Raw genomic sequence first — 21,281 nt, forward strand, 5'->3', positions numbered from 1 at the left:
CTCCCTGCATGTTCTACAGGTATGACAGGGCTGTGTAAGTGGAGGCCTTCATGCTGCATGTGCCCCTCCAAAGGATATTTATGGGCCCCAGTCAGCTTAAAGGCTTCACTGTACGTCATCTTAAATTTTATTTAATCCGGCCAAACATGGCAAAAAATCGGCCAACTACATGTAATAAGTTAAACCGCAATACTCTATGAGACAGATGCATTTTATTGCCAATATTTAGCTTCTGTATCAGGCTTCCTGCCTTCAGCTTAAACCTCCTTGCCCTGGGCATGAGCATGCTCAGTTTGTTCCTTCCCCCTCCCTCCTCCCCTGCTGTAATCTGAGCCCAGAGCTATAAGTGAGCAGGGAGAGTCTCAGGCAGGAAGTGATGTCACACAAAGCTAATACTGCAGCTGCTATCCTAAACAAACAGAGAACTTCTAGAGCTTTTTACTCAGGTATAGTAAAAAATGTTACAGAATAAATATAGAATTCTAGCTTGCACTTTTGCAGCTAAATATTGGCAATACAATTTTGTAGAGAATTTCTGAAAATTGCTGCACATCCTGAAATTTACAGAAACTTATCACTGATATGATCTTGGGTACAAAGACAAAACACTGTGAATGTCAATATCAGGGGTTTTCTGAACAGTTTGATGCTCCATATAAATACTTTTCCACTCTATGGGGGTTATTTACTAAACCTTGATATTTTTGGAGCAACAACTACAATTTTTAGAGGAAAAAAAACCTCAAATTTTTGTGGATTTATTATACCCCAAAGTTGCAAAAAGTCCACATCCACCATCTAAAACCTGCTAATATCATGTAGAAGTCAATGGCAGATGTCCCTTTTAAAATTTGAAGATATCGTGATCTGCGATGGGTTTCGTTCGATAATCCAAACTATTTAGGGTTTTTGGGCAATAACCAGAAAAAAACATAAAAAATAGTACGATTTGAGTTTTTGCTCGATTTAAATAAGTCTTTTCCTGACTGTTTTGAGTTATTTTATTGATGAATAAGATAAAATCTTGATTGGGAGTTTGGTCGGGCTTGGTTTAATAAAAGTATGAGATAAATTTGAGTTTTAATAAAAATCCCCTATGTGTTAGTGGTAGTGACCACATATCCATTGTTCTCATTGGCCATTGGGCCCATGCTTATAATTGCCTTTTATTTTTTATTATCATTTACAACTGTTAATTTAAAACAAAATACTTCACTACACTCTTATGTACAACTTCAGCACCTTCAGTCTCATACACAATCGTAGCACCGGCCAGTATCTTTTGCTATCCTAAAAGTTAAACTGCTATCACTGATGACTCTTGAATTCACATTTGTTAATGTTTCTTATTTCACTTCTATAACAGCATGCCTAAATTAGTGCCTATCAATGGTGGGACCAACGCTGAACCAAAAACAAGTAAATGTTAGTAATGTATGTATCCCTTTAAGTTATAAATGCTGCACTCTATAACAAAATTCTGTGTGTATTTTTATTCAGTATATTGGTGACACACATAAGGACCTCTTTAAATAAATGCATTGCATTTGCTTAATTAAAAAGGTAGGGGAGATCATAACATTACATTTTGAAATGCAGTTTTTAAGGGTGTTTCAAAATACTGGTTATATTTCTGTCTTCAATCCCATAAAATAATTCATTTGGGAACTTTATCCCTTTTGTTTTCACAGAACTATAATCCCATTGCTTGTGCTACTGCTTAGTGAGAGCATAATCACAGGCAGGAGATAAAATCCATTTGAGTTTTATTCCCTCAAACAAATAAAGCAATAATGACTAAATAATACTATGTATAAGAAAAAAAAGGAATAGAAAACATCTAATTGTTCTACAACTGGAACTGATCCGTGCAAAATCAAAGGTTAAAAACATTTAAGGAAAAAACTAAACTATTTAGACCCAAGATGCATAACAAATTGGAATTGAAAGTAGTATAGTTAGTCTCAACACTGATGCACATGATATCAGTAGTGCTGTTATTAAAGAAAACAGTCAAGTGAGAAACTCAAATTCTTTTTAGATATTGGTTTCCAGGATGAATCGAATTTGGACTCTCCCAAGCAAAACTTCTTCAGTTAAGATTCCTTTTCTCTCTCAATGAATGTGCAAGAAATATACGGAATCATATACGTTTCTGAACAATAGTTTGTTTCCACATAGGTTTGTGATAAAAATTATGTAGGGGACCTGAACGGGTTAAATCCTGTACTGACTCAGAAGTTCGAATTCTATCACATATGCCCTGTGTAAGGAAGGTATCCCCATTGGCCCAGGGATCTATTGACTATTTTCTGTCCTTATTTTGTATATTGGGAGGGGGCACATGACTTTCTTTTCTTCCTAGACCCCATCTTTGCCATCTGTCAAAGGGCCTGGGATAGAGGTAGGCCTTAGTATAGGAGTCTAAGTTGAGAAAAGTTAAGAAACAGGGACCCCTTGAATGTGTTAAAGGCAGTGGATAACAGCTTTTGTCTTAGTACACTCATAGGGGGTGTGCTTTATCAAGAGCAGCTCTTGGCTACACCTAAAAGTGGTAGTGTGGAGTGAGTAAGTTACACCTGTCTAGTGTAAGTATTACAGTCGGTATCTTGCTTAACCTACACAATACCATTCACTAAGGGGCAGATTTTTCAAGGGTCAAATTTCGAATTCATGGGAGTTTTAAAAAAAAAATTGCCATAAACTCCCATGAACTCAAAATTCGACCAATCGAAATTGATTAAAAAAATTCTATAAAAGTTTTTGCAGGTATCTTCTGAGATGTAATTTTAGAAGGCTGCAGTCAACTCCTAGTAACAGCCTGACGTGAATTCACCAAGCAAGATGAAAATATTTGAAACAGGAAAAAACAGGGTAGCCAAAGGCTTTTAAATGAACAGGGTTTAAATCATGCAAGAGGAAGGAGAATAGCTCACATTCAGTGGGGATACTTAGAAAAGAAGAATAAGAGAGGAGTAGCTAGGCTTTCTACACATGCAATACAGGAAAAAAACTTCCACTCACTTAATAACTGCTAACTCTTATTATTAGCAATTCAGGCTGTGGATTATATGTGTTTATGTGGATTATATGTGATCTGGCACCCTGCATTATGCTTACAAGTTAATATCCACATATTGGAAAATCCATTGGAAAGGGTGTATGGCACATTGGGCATTTGTTATTAATCTCTATTTCATATTTATTTTTATTTTTTTTGGGGGGGGAGGAATTCACAAAAGTGTCAATAAGCAAAACTGGAGTTTATTGTTTGTTTATGCCACAAAGGCATTCTATTTGTTATTTGTCAGAAAGACAACATTTTTCTAACATCAAAAAGTTGAATAAATGTGATTGCACCTGTTTTATTCTATCTCTCTGAATTTTAAAACTACAAAATGTAGTTATTAATATGCCACAAAAAATGCAAAAGAGTTTCAATAGCTTTTTTTTTACTCTAATTTCAATTTACTTTACTTTACTGGTACAGGTATAGGATCCCTTATCCAGAAACCCAATATCCAGAATGCTCCAAATTACAGAATGGCTGTCTCCCATAGACTCCATTTTATCCAAATAATCCAAATTTTTTAAAAATGATTTCCTTTTTCTCTGTAATAATAAAACAGTAACTTGTACTTGATCCCAACTAAGATATAATTAATCCTTATTGGAAGCAAAACCAGCCTATTGGGTTTATTTAATGTTTAAATGAATTTCTAGTAGACTTAAGGCATGAAGACCCAAATTATGGAAAGATCCATTATCCGGAAAACCCCCAGGTTTTCTGGATAACAGGTCCCATACCTGTATATACTTACTAATATAGACAATGTGCTATTTTCTTTAATTCTTTTTGACTGTTGTAAAGGTAGGAGTGCTTCACAGGAGAGCTGAAAGCTCTAAAGAGCTTTTAAGAAATACATATATTTCATAATACATATCTACAAGAGTACAGCAACTATTTATTTTACTAATTATACTGTTGTTCTTGAAGGCCCTTTTCCAACTCGAGCTGCTATATTTGAGAAAGACTAAATTTTCCAGAATTCCTTTTCCTTATGTTCTGTCTCATCTAGTAGCAGCTAAGATGCAAACACGGAAAATGTGTTACCAAAGCTCTCAAAAAATAGTAACTTAGCAAAAATAAAATAAAAAAAATAAAAAATTTAAAATGTCAACTTGCAGAGATCTACACAGTATATGATTGTGCTAAGAGTCTCTTTATGGGTATTCACAAGCAAATGCTTGTTTTTGGTAAGACTTTAGATATTAATGAAGCAACATTGACCTATATGGGAACTTACAAATGGGCATTTCTTCCTTTGTCCCCCTGCGGTGGATCTCTCCAACCTCCCACTGCAGGGGAATGCAGGAATAGACACAGATCAGGTTGCACTCTTTGAGGTTCAGGCAGTGACAAAATCAGGTGTAATGGTCCCCCTGCATCAATAGATGTTCTTAAGTCAGGAGGGGTGGCAAGGCAGCGGCACAAATGCAACTATATTGAAGTGAAATAAGCAGCTACAGATACAAATAATTTTAATAAATGCTGCTGATTCAGCAAAAACTGGGGCAAACGATGCAAGACCTCAACTGCAGTTGCACAAATGCACCCTTCAGTCTCCTTCAAGCATGAATGCATGTGTTTTTAGACAGCACTATAAATGGACATAGTTGTTTACAGAGCTAAATACATAAATTAATTATTAGAGGTACCATAAAGGTATAAGAGAGATTACTGGTAACCCATTATCCAGAAAGCTCGGAAATATGGGAAGGCCATTTCTCATAGATTCCATTTTAATTATATTGTGTTTTTGAATGTTTAGATTTTTTTTAGTAGAATGGTGATCCAAATTACAGAATCCTTCTACAAAAACCCTAGGAAACAAACATTGTGTCTGATATAGAGGGGAAGCCTAGAAAACTAGACATTCGCCTATTTAATGAATGTTACCAAAAACAGATTTTTTTTACTTTTATTATTCATTTTACTATACTTTGCAAAATAAAAGACAGCTCCATCTGCAATTGCATTAAAATGAAGTAATCGTTGGGTGCATGCACACAACAGGCGTCTCTGCAATTGCTATTTGACCTGGAATGGATTTAGCTGATCAACTAATAGCAACAGAGCTACATTTATTCATTTTATAGGAGAAAATAGCAAATATCAGCAGCTTTAAGCTCAAGATATGAGTAGTGATGGGAGAATTTGCCCCATTTTGCTTTGCCAGGATTTCCAGCGAAATTGCGAAACGGCGCCGGCGCCTCATTTTTGTCCGTTTCCGTTTTTGGACACTGGTGCACATTCACCAGCGAAAATGCACCGGCATACAAAAAAAACAGATGCCGGCGTCCGTTTTTTTTTTAACGCTGGTGAATTTTCACGGCAGTTTCACAAATTTATTCGCCAGTGACAAATAGCGGGAATTCGCCGCCAATTGCCGTCTGGTGAATCCCCCCTCACTAGATATGAGCATTTACAACTGAAAAATAGGTGTTAGTGCTCTGCGCTGATGTTGAGAAGCACTGTGCAATACCACCAACAGAAAATGAATGTGTGACTGCTCGTAGCAGTAAAACACTTTATAATGATTTGACCGATCTATCAGCTGTGTCTAGTGATGGGCGAATTTATTCGCCAGGCGCAAATTCGCTGCGAATTTGCGCGATTAGCCGCCAGCGAATAAATTCGCGAAACGCCCGCGAAAATTCGCGGCAAAAATTCGCCGGCGTCAAAAAAAACGGGCGCCGGCATCAAAAACGGGCGCCGGCGTCAAAAACGAGACGTCAGCGCCGTTTCACGAATTTTTCGCCATTTCGCGCGAAATTCACAAATTTTTCGGCGAAGCGAAACGGCGCAAATTCGCCCATCACTAGCTGTGTCAATTCATTAACATTTCCCCAAGCATTTTCTGACATTCATTAATAAATCTGCCTTGTTTATTTGGTTTTAGCTGTGTGTTATCAGAAACACAAATTTCAGGCTACTCAATATGCATATGAAAAAAATGCATGTTTTATTTAAAAAGTGCTTAGTTTCTGTTTCTGTACTTAAATATATAATAAGTACCTGAGGTTGTCATTTACCGTTCATCCGTTTAAAAGCAAACATCTAATTGGTTACTGCTCCTGGTCAAACTCAGTGGGGGTTATTTATAAACATTGGGCACATTTGCACCTGGGCAGTAACCCATGGCACCCAATCAGATGATTGCTTTCAGCGTTCAACCTGCAGCTGGCTTAAAAAAGCTAATCATTGATTATGCTGCCATAGGTTACGGCCCAGGTGCAAATTTGCCCAGTTTATAAAAGAACCCGAGTGACTTTTATTCCATATAAGGAATTGATTTTTAAGGCAATAATGGTCTGTACTATAGCAACCTTAGAACTGTGGTTTATGAAAGTACAGCAGTGAATGCATATAAACCAGTGGTTTTGGACAATATGTACAATTATTAAAATGGGTTACCAAACAGGGTTTTCTTCAATTAGCAGATTTTGGAAGTCAATTTGTTCTAGGCAATCAATGTTGTAAGAAAGGATGATGCATGCTGTATTTCCATCCCACCAACAGCCCTTAAAGGAACAGTTCAGTGTAAAAATAAAACTGGGTAAATGGATAGTATGTGGAAAAAAAATGTTTCTAATATAGTTAGTTAGCCAAAAATGTAATCTATAAAGGCTGGAGTGACTGGATGTCTGACATAATAGCCAGAACCCAACTTTCTTTTAATCTCTCTAACTTTGAGTTAGTCAACAACTTGAAGGGCGCCACTGGGGATATAACTGTTCAGTGCGTTTAATTGATCCTCAGCATTTAGCTCAGATTCAAAAGCAAATATTTAAGACCCATGTGCCCCCCTCAAGTCACTGATTGGTTACTGCCTTATAACCAATCAGTGGAAACTAAGAGAGCTGAAAAGCAGGAAGTAGTGTTCTGGATATTATGTTAGACATCCAGTCACTCCAGCCTTTATACATTACATTTTTGGCTCACTAACTATATTAGAAAAATTGTGTTTACCCAGTATTTATTTTTATACTGAACAATTCCTTTTACAGATTTGGAAATAAAGGGGTCAAACATTTAATTTTAAATATATTTATAATTTGTATGGCTTTATTGGTCCTTGGTACTTAGGTTCTTTTAAAATGCATTATAGTGCTGCTGTGACCACTTTTACTGTGATTTTAGTGTCCTTTTTGTATTGCCACACAATTACATTTATGCTACTCTGGAGACCAAGGCATACAGTACAAGGAAATACAGAGTCTTGCAACACAAATCACAGAAAGTAATTCCTTTTAAAACGTACTGTTTGGTGCGTTAGGTAGTTAGGTGTCTTTGACCTTAAGATTAAATATTTACAGTCTAGATCTGTGACACATAAAAAGCAATATTCAGCAGCAATCATTTAACCAAGAATGAATTCAAGACATACCTATTCAAGTCACGATGTATAATAGGGTAGGTTAGGTTATGTAAGTATTCCATTCCTTTGGCAACATCAACAGCTATTATTAATTTTGACTGAAGGTCGAGGTTCCTATAATAAATACATACAACATTTTAGATGACAATCTGCACGGAAATGTGTATGTCTGATTTAAGCAGCATGCTTTAGTTTATTTAGATCATAAAATGTGCAGATGAAAAGACTGCACATAGAAGACTGAACAATATAAGGAGGCATTATATTTCTAATATAAAACAAAAAAGAAATCAGAAACTACAGAAAATCTGCGTGCAGGTCTCCATTTTTCTGAACCCAGTTCTTAAAGGGGAACTCCAGCTTCCAAAACAAAATTTGATAAATAGGCCCACATAACACAGAAACCCCTAATATACACATCACCATTATCAGTTTCTTCCAAAAGTATGCATAAATGCTATTTTCTATGCTGAAATCCAGCTGTTTAGCAGTTCTTCTCTTTCTGCATCATTTGAAATCCTGGCAGGGAAGAAGGGACTAAAACACTGATGTTTTAGTGTAATTGTAACAACTTCTCCACAGCTTACAGACAACATGCAGGAACTACATAACCCACAATGCATTGCACTGAGATGTTCCGTTCCTTATTGAAATCACATGTGCAGGGAATTGTGGGGTTTGGAGGATGCAGACTAAGGACAGTTGGCTGCTGATATAAAGTAACAATAGTCAGCCAGGTCAGCAAAGTAGTTAGAGATCAGAAGGGGAGCAGGGGGCTAGGCTTAGGGAACTGTTCCAAACCATTACAAATCATGAAAAGTCTGCATATTTTTTAATTGACGTATATTGCAAAGTTTCTTGAATTTGTATTTACTTTTCAAAAAGCTGAAACTAATTAAACCAGCTGTAATAAAACTAACAAACAAAATCAAAGCAGGATAAATTATCCTTTCACATCAATGAAGATGGTATAGCATCTAATTTGCCATCTACGTGAAAAAGTTGAACAGTACAGGTCAGTGTATTTCTAGATTACTCCATTTTGTTTACATTACACTTGATTTACTATATAACCTAGTAAATACTGTTTTAGCACCAAAATATGACACCTATATCACCTATATATATGTGTGTGTGTGTGTGTGTGTGTGTGTGTCTGTGCTTTTTCAAAGGGTACAGAGGTGTTAAAATGTCAGTGTAAATGGCATACTCTCATTCAACACTTAGGCAATCCAATCTTAATATTCTGCTAATTCACTTTCATTTGGAAATGATCAGTCTGTACAAACACATTGACAAAAGAAAACATTTGGTAATTAAAGGGGAATTTTTATAAAAAAATAAAATGTAATATGAACCTTTCCAAAAAATGGCACCATTTCTGAAATAATAACATTCATCATTACTATTAACTAGTGATGGGCGAATTTGCGGCGTATTCGTGCGTTTTGCTGCCGGCGAATAAATTTGCTAAATGGCAGTGAATATTCGCAGGTGAAAATTTGATGTCAGTAACATTTAAACGGACGCCCATTGACTTTACTGTGCGTCAAAATTCGCCGGCGTCGGAATTGGTACCGACATCAATTTTGATGCCTGCAAATTGTCGCCCGTGACATAATTTGCGTTTCGTGTATTTTTCACCCGTTTCGTGAAATTCACTAAATTCGTGGCGAAACGGGACAAATTTGCCCATCACTACTATTAATTCTCAGAATTATATCTTTCTTTAAGCAGGAATCAAACAATACATTGTCCTGTGTTTACCTTTTCAATTTATTAGACCTGTTTCAAAGGGATAGCAAGGAGTAACTTGATTGTCTTAGAAACTGCACAGTATTTGTAAATGACTGTATTTAGAAACTTTCTTACTTCCATGAGATGAAGCCTATACTCATTTTTTTTATCGAGATTGTTTACTTAATGAGTAGATTTACCTTTTTTGTTCATGCAGCAAAGAGAAGAGTGAACCTCCAGAGACATATTGAGTCACAATGGCAAACTGACTTGGATCATCTAGGCAAGCACCCACAAACTGAATCACACAGGGGTGGTTGAGTCGACAAAGGATAGACACTTCACGACAAAACATGTCCACGTCTGACTTAGAACAATAGGTGTTTGATCTGTATCTAATAAGACAAGAATATTGATAAAATGAAAACAAACACTTTTTGTAAATGTGAATTTTAAATTTTATTAGTGTTATGTATCCAACACGCAACCTTCTGTAAGCTACTAAAAATATAGCACTGGAAACCTAAACGCTAAAATGGATCACTACTTGGATCACTTGGCCATTTCTTAATGCTGATGTTTTGTATTTTATTTAACAACTCTTCCTTATTATTCTGATTGGTACCTGAAAAATTAAAGCACTATTTTTGAGGCTTACCTTTTAACTGCAACTATTTTATTTCTACATCTTCCTTTATACACCTTTCCAAATGAACCTACAACAAACAAAATGGGAGCATTATTTGCCTTATTGTGAAGCAAACCCCATAAAGCAGTAATTCTTCATTTTTTTCCCTCACCTGAACCTATTATTTCATGAAATTCAATTTCGGACATCTGAAGATGAAAGTGAGAAGGCAAGCTAGCACGTAACAGGAGCACATCTGCCTTTTCTGTAAAAGAGTTGTAAAACAAATGCACTATTAGAATAATGTCTCCAAAGAATGGAATGCTTTACCTAGCATGGTTATTGTGATCCTTCCAGAATGGAATCATGCCCAAATTAAATTATCCAACATGTTTTCTTTTATATTTATTATTAAATGCATCTGTTGCTGTTACATTGGACTTCTAATCACAATCTGCTTCCACTAGACTAATATATTTATGCCAAGATATGTTAAATGTAATTGAAACAGGGAAAGCAGTAATTGGTAAATAATGTCATATTGCAAGCCAAAATTAGAAATAATATGTTTTAGGGCTTACTGGAAATGTATGCTTAGATGGACCCATGGCTACACCAATTGTAATAAGAAATTTCTGTTTCCTCAAGAAGATACTGAATTTTTTTATTGTCTTTTCAAAATCTGCACCACATAGCGTTGGTTATGGGCCATTTTCAATAAATTGAACAAAAAAGTCGCAAAGATGTGATAACACAATGATGAATAAATACAGTTGAAATATATCTAGAAATGGTTTCCATGGAAAAACAAAAATTTATAAATTGCCTCCCTTTTCATATGCTGTAGATTTTGCTGCACATCTCATATCAATAGCAGGCCTGTTTATATTACTAGTCCATTATATTACGAGAGGTTGATGCAAGTGGATCCACAACTGATTTGACAAAGAACTTCTTGCCAGAAAATCTGCTCCAAAAAGTTAGACATGTTTATGTATCTATTGCAATTCACTGTCATTTATTTTTTTCACCACATCATAATGTATGTAGTAAACCTGCCCATGACAAGCAAAGTTTTGGAAGACAATGTTCAGTGAGGAATTGCCCACAAAAGTGCAAATTTACTAAGCAGACTCAGAAGCAGTATATTTTCAAACAGTAAAAGCATCAAGGAATATTGATTAATGCTTAGGAGCACAGGTTCTACTACATTTCAGACATATTGTTGTAAATACAAGTGCATACAAAAAACAGTAAATCCTCATATTTTCAACGACAAATACTGCAGAGGAGAAAACACACACTTTCCTATCTGTACACTAAGGGGCACATTTACTTCACTTGCTCGAGTGAAGGATTAAAATGAAAAATTCTTAGAATTTCGAAGGTTTTTTTTGGCTACTTCAACCATCGAATTGGCTACTTCGACCTTCGACTACGACTTCGAATCGAATGATTCAAACTAAAAATTGTTCGACTATTCGGCCATTCGATAGTCAAAGTACTGTCTCTTTAAAAAAACTTCGACTACCTACTTCGCCACCTAAAACCTACCGAGCACCAATGTTAGCCTATGGGGACCTTCCCCATAGGCTTTCTAAGTGATTTCTGATCAAAGGAAAATTGTTCGATTCGAAGGATTTAATCGTTCGATCGAACAATTTTTCCTCCGATCGTTCGATCGAACTAAATGCGGTACATCCTTCGAAGTCAAAGGATTTTACTTTGATGGTCGAATATCGGGGTTAATTAACCCTCGATATTCGACCCATAGTAAATGTGCCCCCAATGGGTATATTTTTAAAGTTTGGTAAAATTTGCCAAAATTACCGTAAGATTTTAAATATAAATATAAAGTAAAATGTATAATACACAAGACTCATGAATATCTTGTAAATGATATCCTTACAAATGGTGCTTAGTATGCCATTGTTTATAATCAGTGCTCAGTGATGTAATTCCTGTCACACAACTCACTGAAAAATAAGGAATTCTCTTCCTGCAGTTCCTAAATTTAATAAAATAATAATTGGCATATTTATAAACGCCTCTTGGATTTTAAAAATGTGCCAATTAGGCAGAAAGCAGTAGAATCCACTACTTTTCTAAAGAGTGTTAATAGTTTTGTTCCAGTTTTGAACTATAAGAAACTATCAATAAGTTAAGGGCCCTAATAAGAAAGCACATTGAATCAAGGAAATTTATGGGGCACTTAACAAATCAATACAAAGGGTTTTCCATTTAACTATGCATCAGAATAATTTGTAAATCTTAACAGATTTGATAATTGTTATAGAGAAAACTGCTATGGAATGTGAAGAGGTTCCATGACAAGATCATTCATTAATCGAATACTATTGCCCTGATGCTCAAAATATATATATTTGCTGTGTCACTATTGCAAGTACATGCAGTACATGGTCATGATATATTAAACATTCTTTAGTATATAAAACAAATACATGAAACATTAAAATTCATTGTCCTTTTGGGCAAATGTAAGTTACCTTTAGTCATGCTTTTTATTTTCCCAAGAGGTGATGGAACTGATACATATGAGCCATCTAAAATAACAAAAGTAACAAATTGACTTACAGAGACTATAAAAATGTACGATGTTATGGCCAAGACTAGAAATACACACATTATGATTCAATGTTTCTATCGATCCTGTGAAATCAGTTTAAATTTGTTAAATAATTACACTCTAAGTTATTTAGGATGTCTTAAAAATGCACATTTACTAAGCTGTTGACAGACTAATCCCATGGACCCCAATGCTAAGTTCATCTGAGACAAATTGCAGTTGGTCTTCATTTTTTATTTATTGTGATTTTTTAAATGATTTCGCTCTTTCTTCAGCAGGTATCCAATTTGGGGTTTCCCTAGCAATCTGGTTTCTAGGGTACAATTTTCACAGCATACAGGCAGTGATTGGAATAAGAGACCAGTTAAAAAGTTGCCAAAAATAAAAATTCTATAATATTAAAATGTAATGCATCAGTTAGCTGCCCTTTTAAGACGTGCACGATTGCATCCCTTAGGACCTATTCACAGAGCACCCATAGGATTTGTGCAGCCTGCACTTTGCACCTTGCACTGAATCCAGAGAAAGTTGCAATTATCAATAATTCATAAGCTAAGGGGAATCCCAGTGATGCCCACATCACACCCAGCCCACCCCTCATGAATACAGCACGGCTGAACACTGACAGCACTGAATTCATGGCTGACGCACAGGACCAGTTTATTGGCCCAAGTAGGGTGCAAAAAGAAAGAAATTAATTTTTTTTAACACTTTTTCCACTGTATTACTTTTCTTCTATTTTGTGAATGAGTCCTACTCATTGTTAGTGTTGAATTAAATATTAATGCCATCAAAAACATTACTAAACCCCCCTGTTTATTCAGTATCACTATAAAGACACCTTGAAACAAAAAAAATACAGTGCATAAGAATACAGAACACAGTATACACAGGATACAATACTGTGCATACGAAAGAATTGTTGATCTAGCTTAAATTATTGTCTTAAATTATACCTAGGGATATGCAAACTAATTGGCAGGCCAAAAAACACCCAAAGACTCTATTATATATTAAAAAATAAACAATGCTGCATGGTTTGAAAAAAAAAAGCTCATTGCCTTCAATGCATTTGGCAAATTTTCGACAAAGCAAAACAGTTCACTATGGTGATTAAAAAAATAGTATCTTGTTGGCAGAAAACTCAAGTAAAGCTGCATAGCTCAACATTTTTATATATGGCATTTATGGATGTTGCATTGTGCATAACTGTGCTGAAATGTATGTAGCATCATTGATGTATTCTTTCCAACTGCTGGCTTTAAAGAATGGGCTACATATATTTCAAAACAGTTCTGCAGGGGAGGAGGGTGACATTTTTGGTTGGGGTGGCTAACCAAAAACCAAAACCAAAAGTAAGAGAAAACTTACTAATCATTCTTGTCCTAGAAGCATAAGGAATCTTTAGGAGTGTTAGGAAGTATGCAGGAAATTTCATGCTGGTAAACTCACCCAAAAATGTAGATTGCAAAAGTGCTAATTAAGTAGAGTGTCATTGTCAGTAGTCTTAGCATTCTAACATGCAATTCTGTGTATCTGGCTAACTTCACATGGGGGCTCCTAAGGTATTAAGGTATTACCATTTTCAGATCTGCCGGCATCAGCACTCCAGAGACAACATAATTTACAAATGCAGCTGATAATTTTCAACTGCACTGTTAAATTACAAATAAACACAAACACAACATTGTGAAAAACATGTCATAGTGCATGTTGATTTTTGCATTTGTTTTGTTAATGAGCCCTCTATTGTGATTTCGCCATTCAAGTAGAAAATGCCCAAAGGAGGTAATCTAAATTTAATAAGGAGGAGCAGCATGGTTTATTAGCAAGTAAAAGCGTAATTTACCTTTGAATGAACTTTTAGTATGATAGACATTGATAATCTGCAAGTGGCCTTCCATTTTTTATTTTGTGTTTTTTGAAAATTAGTTAGCTTATAGTTCAGAAGCTCACAAGTTTTGAATTTCTGCAGTTATCTGGTTCATAGGGTTCCATTTACTCTAGCAATGAGGCAGTTCCTGCACAGAGCAATAGTTTTTCCTGCCTGGACAATGTCTCCCAACAACCAGATGACACTTTAAATTGCAAGCTAGAAAGAGGCAGAAGAGGAAGACAAAGACTAAAAAAAATGTTTCACAGAATAGGACATTCTATAACATACGAAACGTTAACTTAAAGGTCAGCTATTTCAGTATAGCTACAGCTAATATATTTTAGTTTGCAGCATTCACCTAAGTGGATTAGCCATGCAGCAGGAATTTTATGTGATCAGGTCTTTGCTTTTATTGTCTATGAAGTAAACCTTTTAAAACGAATTGATAATTATCTGCTATTAACACTGCACAATTCCAGCTTATGCATCGCACAGAATAGGAAAGCCATTACTAAATTATAACACATTCAGCAGTATAATCACACAGTAGGGTATTTTGAAAAGTGAGTTCACCACGGGTCTCCGGGTGAACTTCCCAGCTCTCTTTTCACTTTATAACAATTTAAACCTCATGATATATTATATATTAAATACAGTACCTGTACTGTGTTATACAGTATATTGAGTGCCACAGAGTGCCATCATTCTCTCACATTACACCCCCTACACACTACTGATTTTTGTTTTTTAAACTGTCACTCTAGGTCCATAAATGAGAGAAATTGATAAGATTAACATAGCAGCTGCTGAGGAATTGGGAGAATAAGTAGTAAAGTGATTTTAAACTGAAGTTTAACAACAAGTTACATTTAGTCATAAGTATATATTGTGAATATGATTATTTGCCATAAGGCAACAGGCAAGGGTGAACCACAATTATGTGCTCTAAAACAGAAAGTATGTAGTGTCAGCATCCACAGCATTATGTAAACATTTAGACATATTTTAATAGTCTATACAGTGAGATTAGTATGCATTTTGTTTTACAGCAGGCTGGGGGAATTTGTTTATGCATTAAATACTCAATTTGTATAGATAACCTGAAGCCAGAAAATATAGTGCCATTTAACATTTATTTAAGAAGACTGTTATCTAGCATATGATAAGCCGGTATTTTCTACATCTTTTTAAGCAATTTCTGCATATTTAAATAGTTCTAAAAAGCCTTTGGCCATTTTATATACTAGAAAAAAGACAAATGTTCAGGAAGCAGGTAGACATTTTACATAGAAAATATTGTTGCTAAGTACCTCCACCGGGCTGAGAGTACTCATTGCATGGAGATTCATCCTGGGGCCGCTTATAATGTTTCAGCAGTGTAACAATTGCATCGTGACCTAGAAAATAAGCAGAAAAACTTTTCCTGGAGATTATAAAATGTCATTACACCATTACAAACCTTCTGTTGAGCTAACATCTTATCATTATGATTTCTTAATACAGGCAAATGACAGAAACCAAAAATTTATGAAAAAAAAAAAAGAGAATAGTAACTTTGATTCTGTTCAGTGGTCAGTTCTCAGTAGCGACATACAAATACAACTTTGTACATTGAACATGATTTCCTTTTTTTGTATTAATAACACAGTTGATCCCAAGTAAGATTTAATTGATTCTTATTGGAAACAAAATATAATATTTATATAATATTTTAGTTGACTTAAGGTATCAAGATCCAAATTATGGAAAGACTCCTTATTTAGAAAACCCCAGGTTATATATATATATATATATATATATATATATATATATATATATATATATATATATATATATATATATATATATATATATATATATATATATATATATATATATATATATATATATATATATATATATATAGACAAATACAAGATTCCTCTGCACTCAACCCATTATCAATATATTTAAGACAGAGACATTTTGTGCATACTGCTACTGAAAAATGCCTTACCCTTTAAACAAAACATGGATTGTTTGTCCATATATTGCAATATATTTAAGCTGGCCAACTACGTCAAAGTCATCCCATATCTGGCCAGTCCTATGCTCAATTTTCATCTGATTCATTAAGAATTCTATGGTTTAATTATACATTTTATAAAAGGGACGAATACGTTTTACCTGCAGAACCAAATATATATATATATATCCAGAACCAAAGTGAGCACTCTCAGGTCTTATTAGTCCAATAAAAGTGTTTTTATTTAGCAAACAGAAGCTGACGTTTCGGCTAGCACTCTAGCCTTTCTCATGATGCTTTTTTGCTGATAGCACCCAAGCAAATAACACAGCGATTAGGAGTTGTGCCGGCTCTTCATGGATTCTATATATATATATATATTATATACATGTAAAGGTTGGCACCCTGAATCTAGAACCAATGCCAAGCACCCTTGTCTCGGCTCGTGCTTCTTCCTGTAGCAGCCGCCTTTGGCCTCAGGAGGAGCCCTCAGCTACTCAGATGCCGCCAGGTCTTAAAACGAGAGGTGCAAGGCAAAAGGTTCTAAACAAGCGAAGGTGCACAACTGTAAGAAAAGTCTTTTGGGCAGAAGGTCGTGGTACAAGGTGTAAGACAGAATCGTAGTCAGGACAGGTCGGGTCAAGGCAGGCAGAGAATAAGTGAAGTCAGGCAGGCAAGGGTCAAAACCGGAAGATCAATCAGAAGGGATTTAGCAGAAGAGGTAGTCGGTATACAGGCAAGGATCAGGACCCAGAGGTCAGAATAGTCAAAAGCCAGGCAGGGGTCACAACAGGAATCAAACAGGTTCAAAACAGAATAGCACAAAGCTCAAATAGCACCAGGAACAAACTCCTATAACGGGCAAGGTCTGGAACCCTATTAAGCTATTTATACTATTTGAATTTCGCGCCCTTGCACACTGACGTCATCACGCCAGCGCGCCTTTAAATATATCAGCAGCGTGCCGTGCGCACCCTAGAGAACAGATGTCTGCGGCCTAATAGCAGAGACAGCACAGCGCGGCGGGCGTCCCCGCTGAGGCCCTTTCACTAGACCACCAGGTAAGATCGCTACAATACAGGTAGATATATATATATATATGTGTGTGTGTTTTTTCCTGTTCTTCTGTATGTGTTTGCTGTTACAGTTGCATGTGATTAGAAACTTTTAAGAAAGAGTCTAGTACGTAGAGTACGTAGAGCACAGTGACCTTAAACCATTCAGCTTCTACTCCCCAGTGCTATGGTGGGAATCTGTGTATGCTCGTGTGCTCGCAAGAGAGGGGATCGGATGCGAGGACCCTCTGGCCTAGGGGTGGCCAAATTAGATATCCAGGCCAACCATTCACTTAATAATAAGATGACAACATTGGTTCAAAATGAACGGGAAAAAAAAACAGGCATAAAAAGCCATATTTTCTGCCTACAAGATCCTTGTGCCAATTGATGAGTGCCTCCAGTATGGAGTGAAAATACCTGTGGCTGATCAAGAATGGCATTCTAGCAGAAGCACTTATGCCCTCCATGTCATTTTATTATCATTGTTGATGTACAAGAAAGAGCACCTGCAGACAGAATACACGTAAAAAACCTGCTTACCTTCTGCCCACAGCAGCTATAATATCGGGCACCTTTTGCATTCCTGAAAACTGCACTCAGTGAGTTGCATGCTATGTTCAATACCACCAGAGCAAGGCACAGAGCACACAATGTAAATGTCTAACATTAGACTAAAATAAACTGATGTTGTTAAACATTTTATGTCATGTTGTGAATGTGATTATTTCATTGATATTAATATAGAAAATATTTTTTGTAGTAGCGGTGATAAAATTTTTACTAAACTGCTAAAGTGAAATAGATTTTTGTATGGCAATAATTAAATCACTGGGTATGATGTATCCTGGTAATACTGGTGCTTACAAGCTAGGGGCATATTTCTTATGCTGTGTAAGGTGAAATTCACCAAAAAAACAGTGCAAGCTGTGTAAAATAAATAAATGGTAAATTTATCAAGGTGTGTTTTATTATTATTACATCATTTTAAAGTAAATACTCCAGGCTGAGATGGATACACACACTGTGATCTGTATGGTGGTATAGAGAATGATGCCATCTTTGAGAAAAAACTTGTCGTGTAGGGAATAGATGAATGAGGGACAGTTATTGTTGCTGCTATCCTTTTGTTAATAATATTACTACATACCTTTTTCATAAGCCCACATCAGGCAAGTCTGTTCATCTTTTTCACCACTTGATCTACTGGGATCACAGGCAACTAGATTCATGTCAGCTCCATTGTCCAATAAAAATTGAACTAGAAGTATATGCCCATGATAACAAGCACAGTGTAATCCTTGGGGTCAAAGGACAACATTTTATGCAAACAAGCTTTATGCAGTCAAATGAAAAATAATCAGAAATACAAGTAACAAAAACAATTACAGGGACATATGCTTCCTACATTTAGATGGAGCATGAGGCATGACTACTAAATCCCTTCTTTGCTCTATTGAGATCCACGTCAGGCGGTATGAAAACAAGTGAATATTGGAAAGGGAATGTGCTGTAACTACGAATATATTTATAGTACCTCATCTTTCGTCTGTAGCTGCTCACTTCAGCTTGCCTCCGTAAGTACATATATTTTACATGAATATCCAAACCAGGCAAATAGCCCTGGAGCTAAAACAAAGCAGGGTAACATAGAAAAAAAAAGGCCTGTAGCTAAGTGAAGCCAACAGGCTTAAAGCATTTTACAATATACAGTAGTTTGCTAAGGAGGCAAGTTTCCTAGGAGACCAAAAGAAGCAGTTTAACACTGCAGTTTAACCCTGAAAGTGGAGCAATATGTCTTTAAAGTTAAAAAAGCAATAGAAATGGCTGGTGCGTAGAACTGGATTGTAAAGTTTAGCTCCTTAAAGAGTACGGGTGAGATTGTTACAATGTGGATCATTGTAAACCCTCCTTTCAACTATGGGTTGGGGAAGAAAACGATATATACCATAAATTATAATAATATATAGGGGCATATTTATCAAGGGTCGAATTTAGAGTTTATGGGAGTTTCTAAAAACACCTGTTGAAATTTATTAAAAAATTTGAATTTTTTAAATTCAGGTGAATAGGATTGACCTGCAAACTCGAACATAATATAGATCGAATATAGAATTCGATCCGTGTTTTTTCACCAAAAAAAAACTGGAATCAAATTTGGACTATTCCGTAGTCGAATTACACTAAAATAAACTCGAAATTTGAATTTTAAAATTAAATTCGACCCTTCTTAATTCTGCCCCATAATATACCATTCCACTAAAGGCCAGGAGACATTTTGATTGGTACCAAATGGCTCTTCCTTAGGGTGGGGTTAGCCTTCATTATAAATTGTAACAGATCCAATTTCTGATAGGAAGTAATGGGCGAATTGCGAAATTGCGATGATTGCGAAACCACCGCGAAAATTCACCGGCGTCAAAAAAAGGACGCTGGCGTCATAAACGGGACACTTGCGTCATTTTGTGAATTCTTTTTGGCGTTTCGTGAATTTTGCAGGAAATTTTCAAATTTTTCGGCGAAGCGAAACGAACCAAATTCGCCCATCACTACATATAGGGTATGACTGGAGAAATACAACAAACAAATGCCAAGGTGAGGTAAGGATTTTAGGGGTTCAATGCTATTAAAAAGTCTAGATAGGATCATGGGTATCAAACGTATACTTGAGCAAAATAGAAAGGACCTGACAAGCTGTTCATCATTTTTTTACCTGTGTGACCATCGCGTCCTTGGTGATTTATGTTTAAAACATTTTGATCAAGAAGAAATTTTACAAGTTCCATATTTTTTCCATAAGTGCATGCACTGCAAAATAAATACACAAATAGTAAACCATTGCATAATACTATTAAAAAATTCATGACGTGCTCAAGAAAAGTATAGGTTTTTTTAAAGGGGAACTATTGGGAAAATTAAAATTTAATATAAGCTTCTAAAATATTCCCACCATAACACAAATATGGAAGTAACAACCTTAACAAAAAACAATGAAAATAGCAATAGCCCCTTGCTAGCATTAAGTATTTGTGTTTACAATATGCTGTTGTTTGGTTTTAAGAAGCAATCAATGCATATTGGCTGGATAGGATAAACACAAAGAGAAACTTTTAGGAGGTTATTTATCAAAGGTCAAGTTTGTGAGGTTTAATATTACATTATTATATCTTAGTGAATTCTGAAGAAATTGAGATATTAATATTCCAAGCCATATGGAATTTGTTCATTAGAGAAGCGGCCTACTTGTTGGAGGCAAACATCAAGGGGCAGATTTACTGAGCTCGAGTGATGGTTCGAATTTCAAAAAGTTCAAATTTCAAAGTAAATTTTTGGGTACGACCATTGAATATATATTCGACCATTCGACTTCAATTCGAACGTTTCAAAGTAAAAATCGTTCGACTATTCGACCATTCAAAAATCGAAGTACTGTCTCTTTAAAAAAAAAACTTTGACTTCATACTTTGCCAAATTAAAGCTACCGGAGTGGGGACCTTCCAGAGCACTTTTCTACGTTTTTTTGGTTGAATAAAAATCGTTGTTCGAATATGGTAAAAATCACTCAACTTCGATATTCGAAGTCGAGGGATTTCAATTCGAGGGTCGAAATTTGAAGTTTTTTTAACTTCGAAATTCGACCCTTAGTAAATCTGCCCCAAATGTACATTTTTTCTTACCTGTGAAATGCAGTTTCACTGAAAATGTTTTCCTTAGTAAGACTTTCAGTGCCTGATAATTGGATTAGTTCTTTCACAACTTCAGCTTTTCCATTGTAACAAGCACTGTTGGTAAAGGCAGAGTAAGTGATTAGCTGTGTACTGAAAAAAGACTATTACACTATTTCTGTTATTACAGTTTATAGTTTCTACCGTTGTAAACATCTCCTTTTAATGCTTCAGTACTCTATAACAATGAATCCATTAACATCAGTAAATGCATTTGAAAAATGCA

General features: G+C 35.6%; 1 protein-coding gene across 1 annotated transcript in view; it reads right to left on the bottom strand.

The window, feature by feature from the left end:
* tnni3k.L (TNNI3 interacting kinase L homeolog) overlaps positions 1 to 21,281 on the bottom strand; it is a 134,634-nt gene that overhangs the window by 83,496 nt on the left and 29,857 nt on the right. Inside the window, exons 9-17 of the mRNA XM_041590350.1 lie at positions 21,008 to 21,112; positions 20,044 to 20,138; positions 18,481 to 18,630; positions 15,581 to 15,667; positions 12,315 to 12,371; positions 9,980 to 10,072; positions 9,838 to 9,895; positions 9,380 to 9,574; positions 7,452 to 7,556 (exon numbers count right to left, since the gene is read on the bottom strand). Of these exons, the coding sequence (XP_041446284.1) occupies positions 7,452 to 7,556; positions 9,380 to 9,574; positions 9,838 to 9,895; positions 9,980 to 10,072; positions 12,315 to 12,371; positions 15,581 to 15,667; positions 18,481 to 18,630; positions 20,044 to 20,138; positions 21,008 to 21,112 (945 nt within the window). The remainder of the gene's footprint in view (positions 1 to 7,451; positions 7,557 to 9,379; positions 9,575 to 9,837; positions 9,896 to 9,979; positions 10,073 to 12,314; positions 12,372 to 15,580; positions 15,668 to 18,480; positions 18,631 to 20,043; positions 20,139 to 21,007; positions 21,113 to 21,281) is intronic.

Source organism: Xenopus laevis, chromosome 4L, assembly GCF_017654675.1.
Source record: "Xenopus laevis strain J_2021 chromosome 4L, Xenopus_laevis_v10.1, whole genome shotgun sequence".
Taxonomy (NCBI): domain Eukaryota; kingdom Metazoa; phylum Chordata; class Amphibia; order Anura; family Pipidae; genus Xenopus; species Xenopus laevis.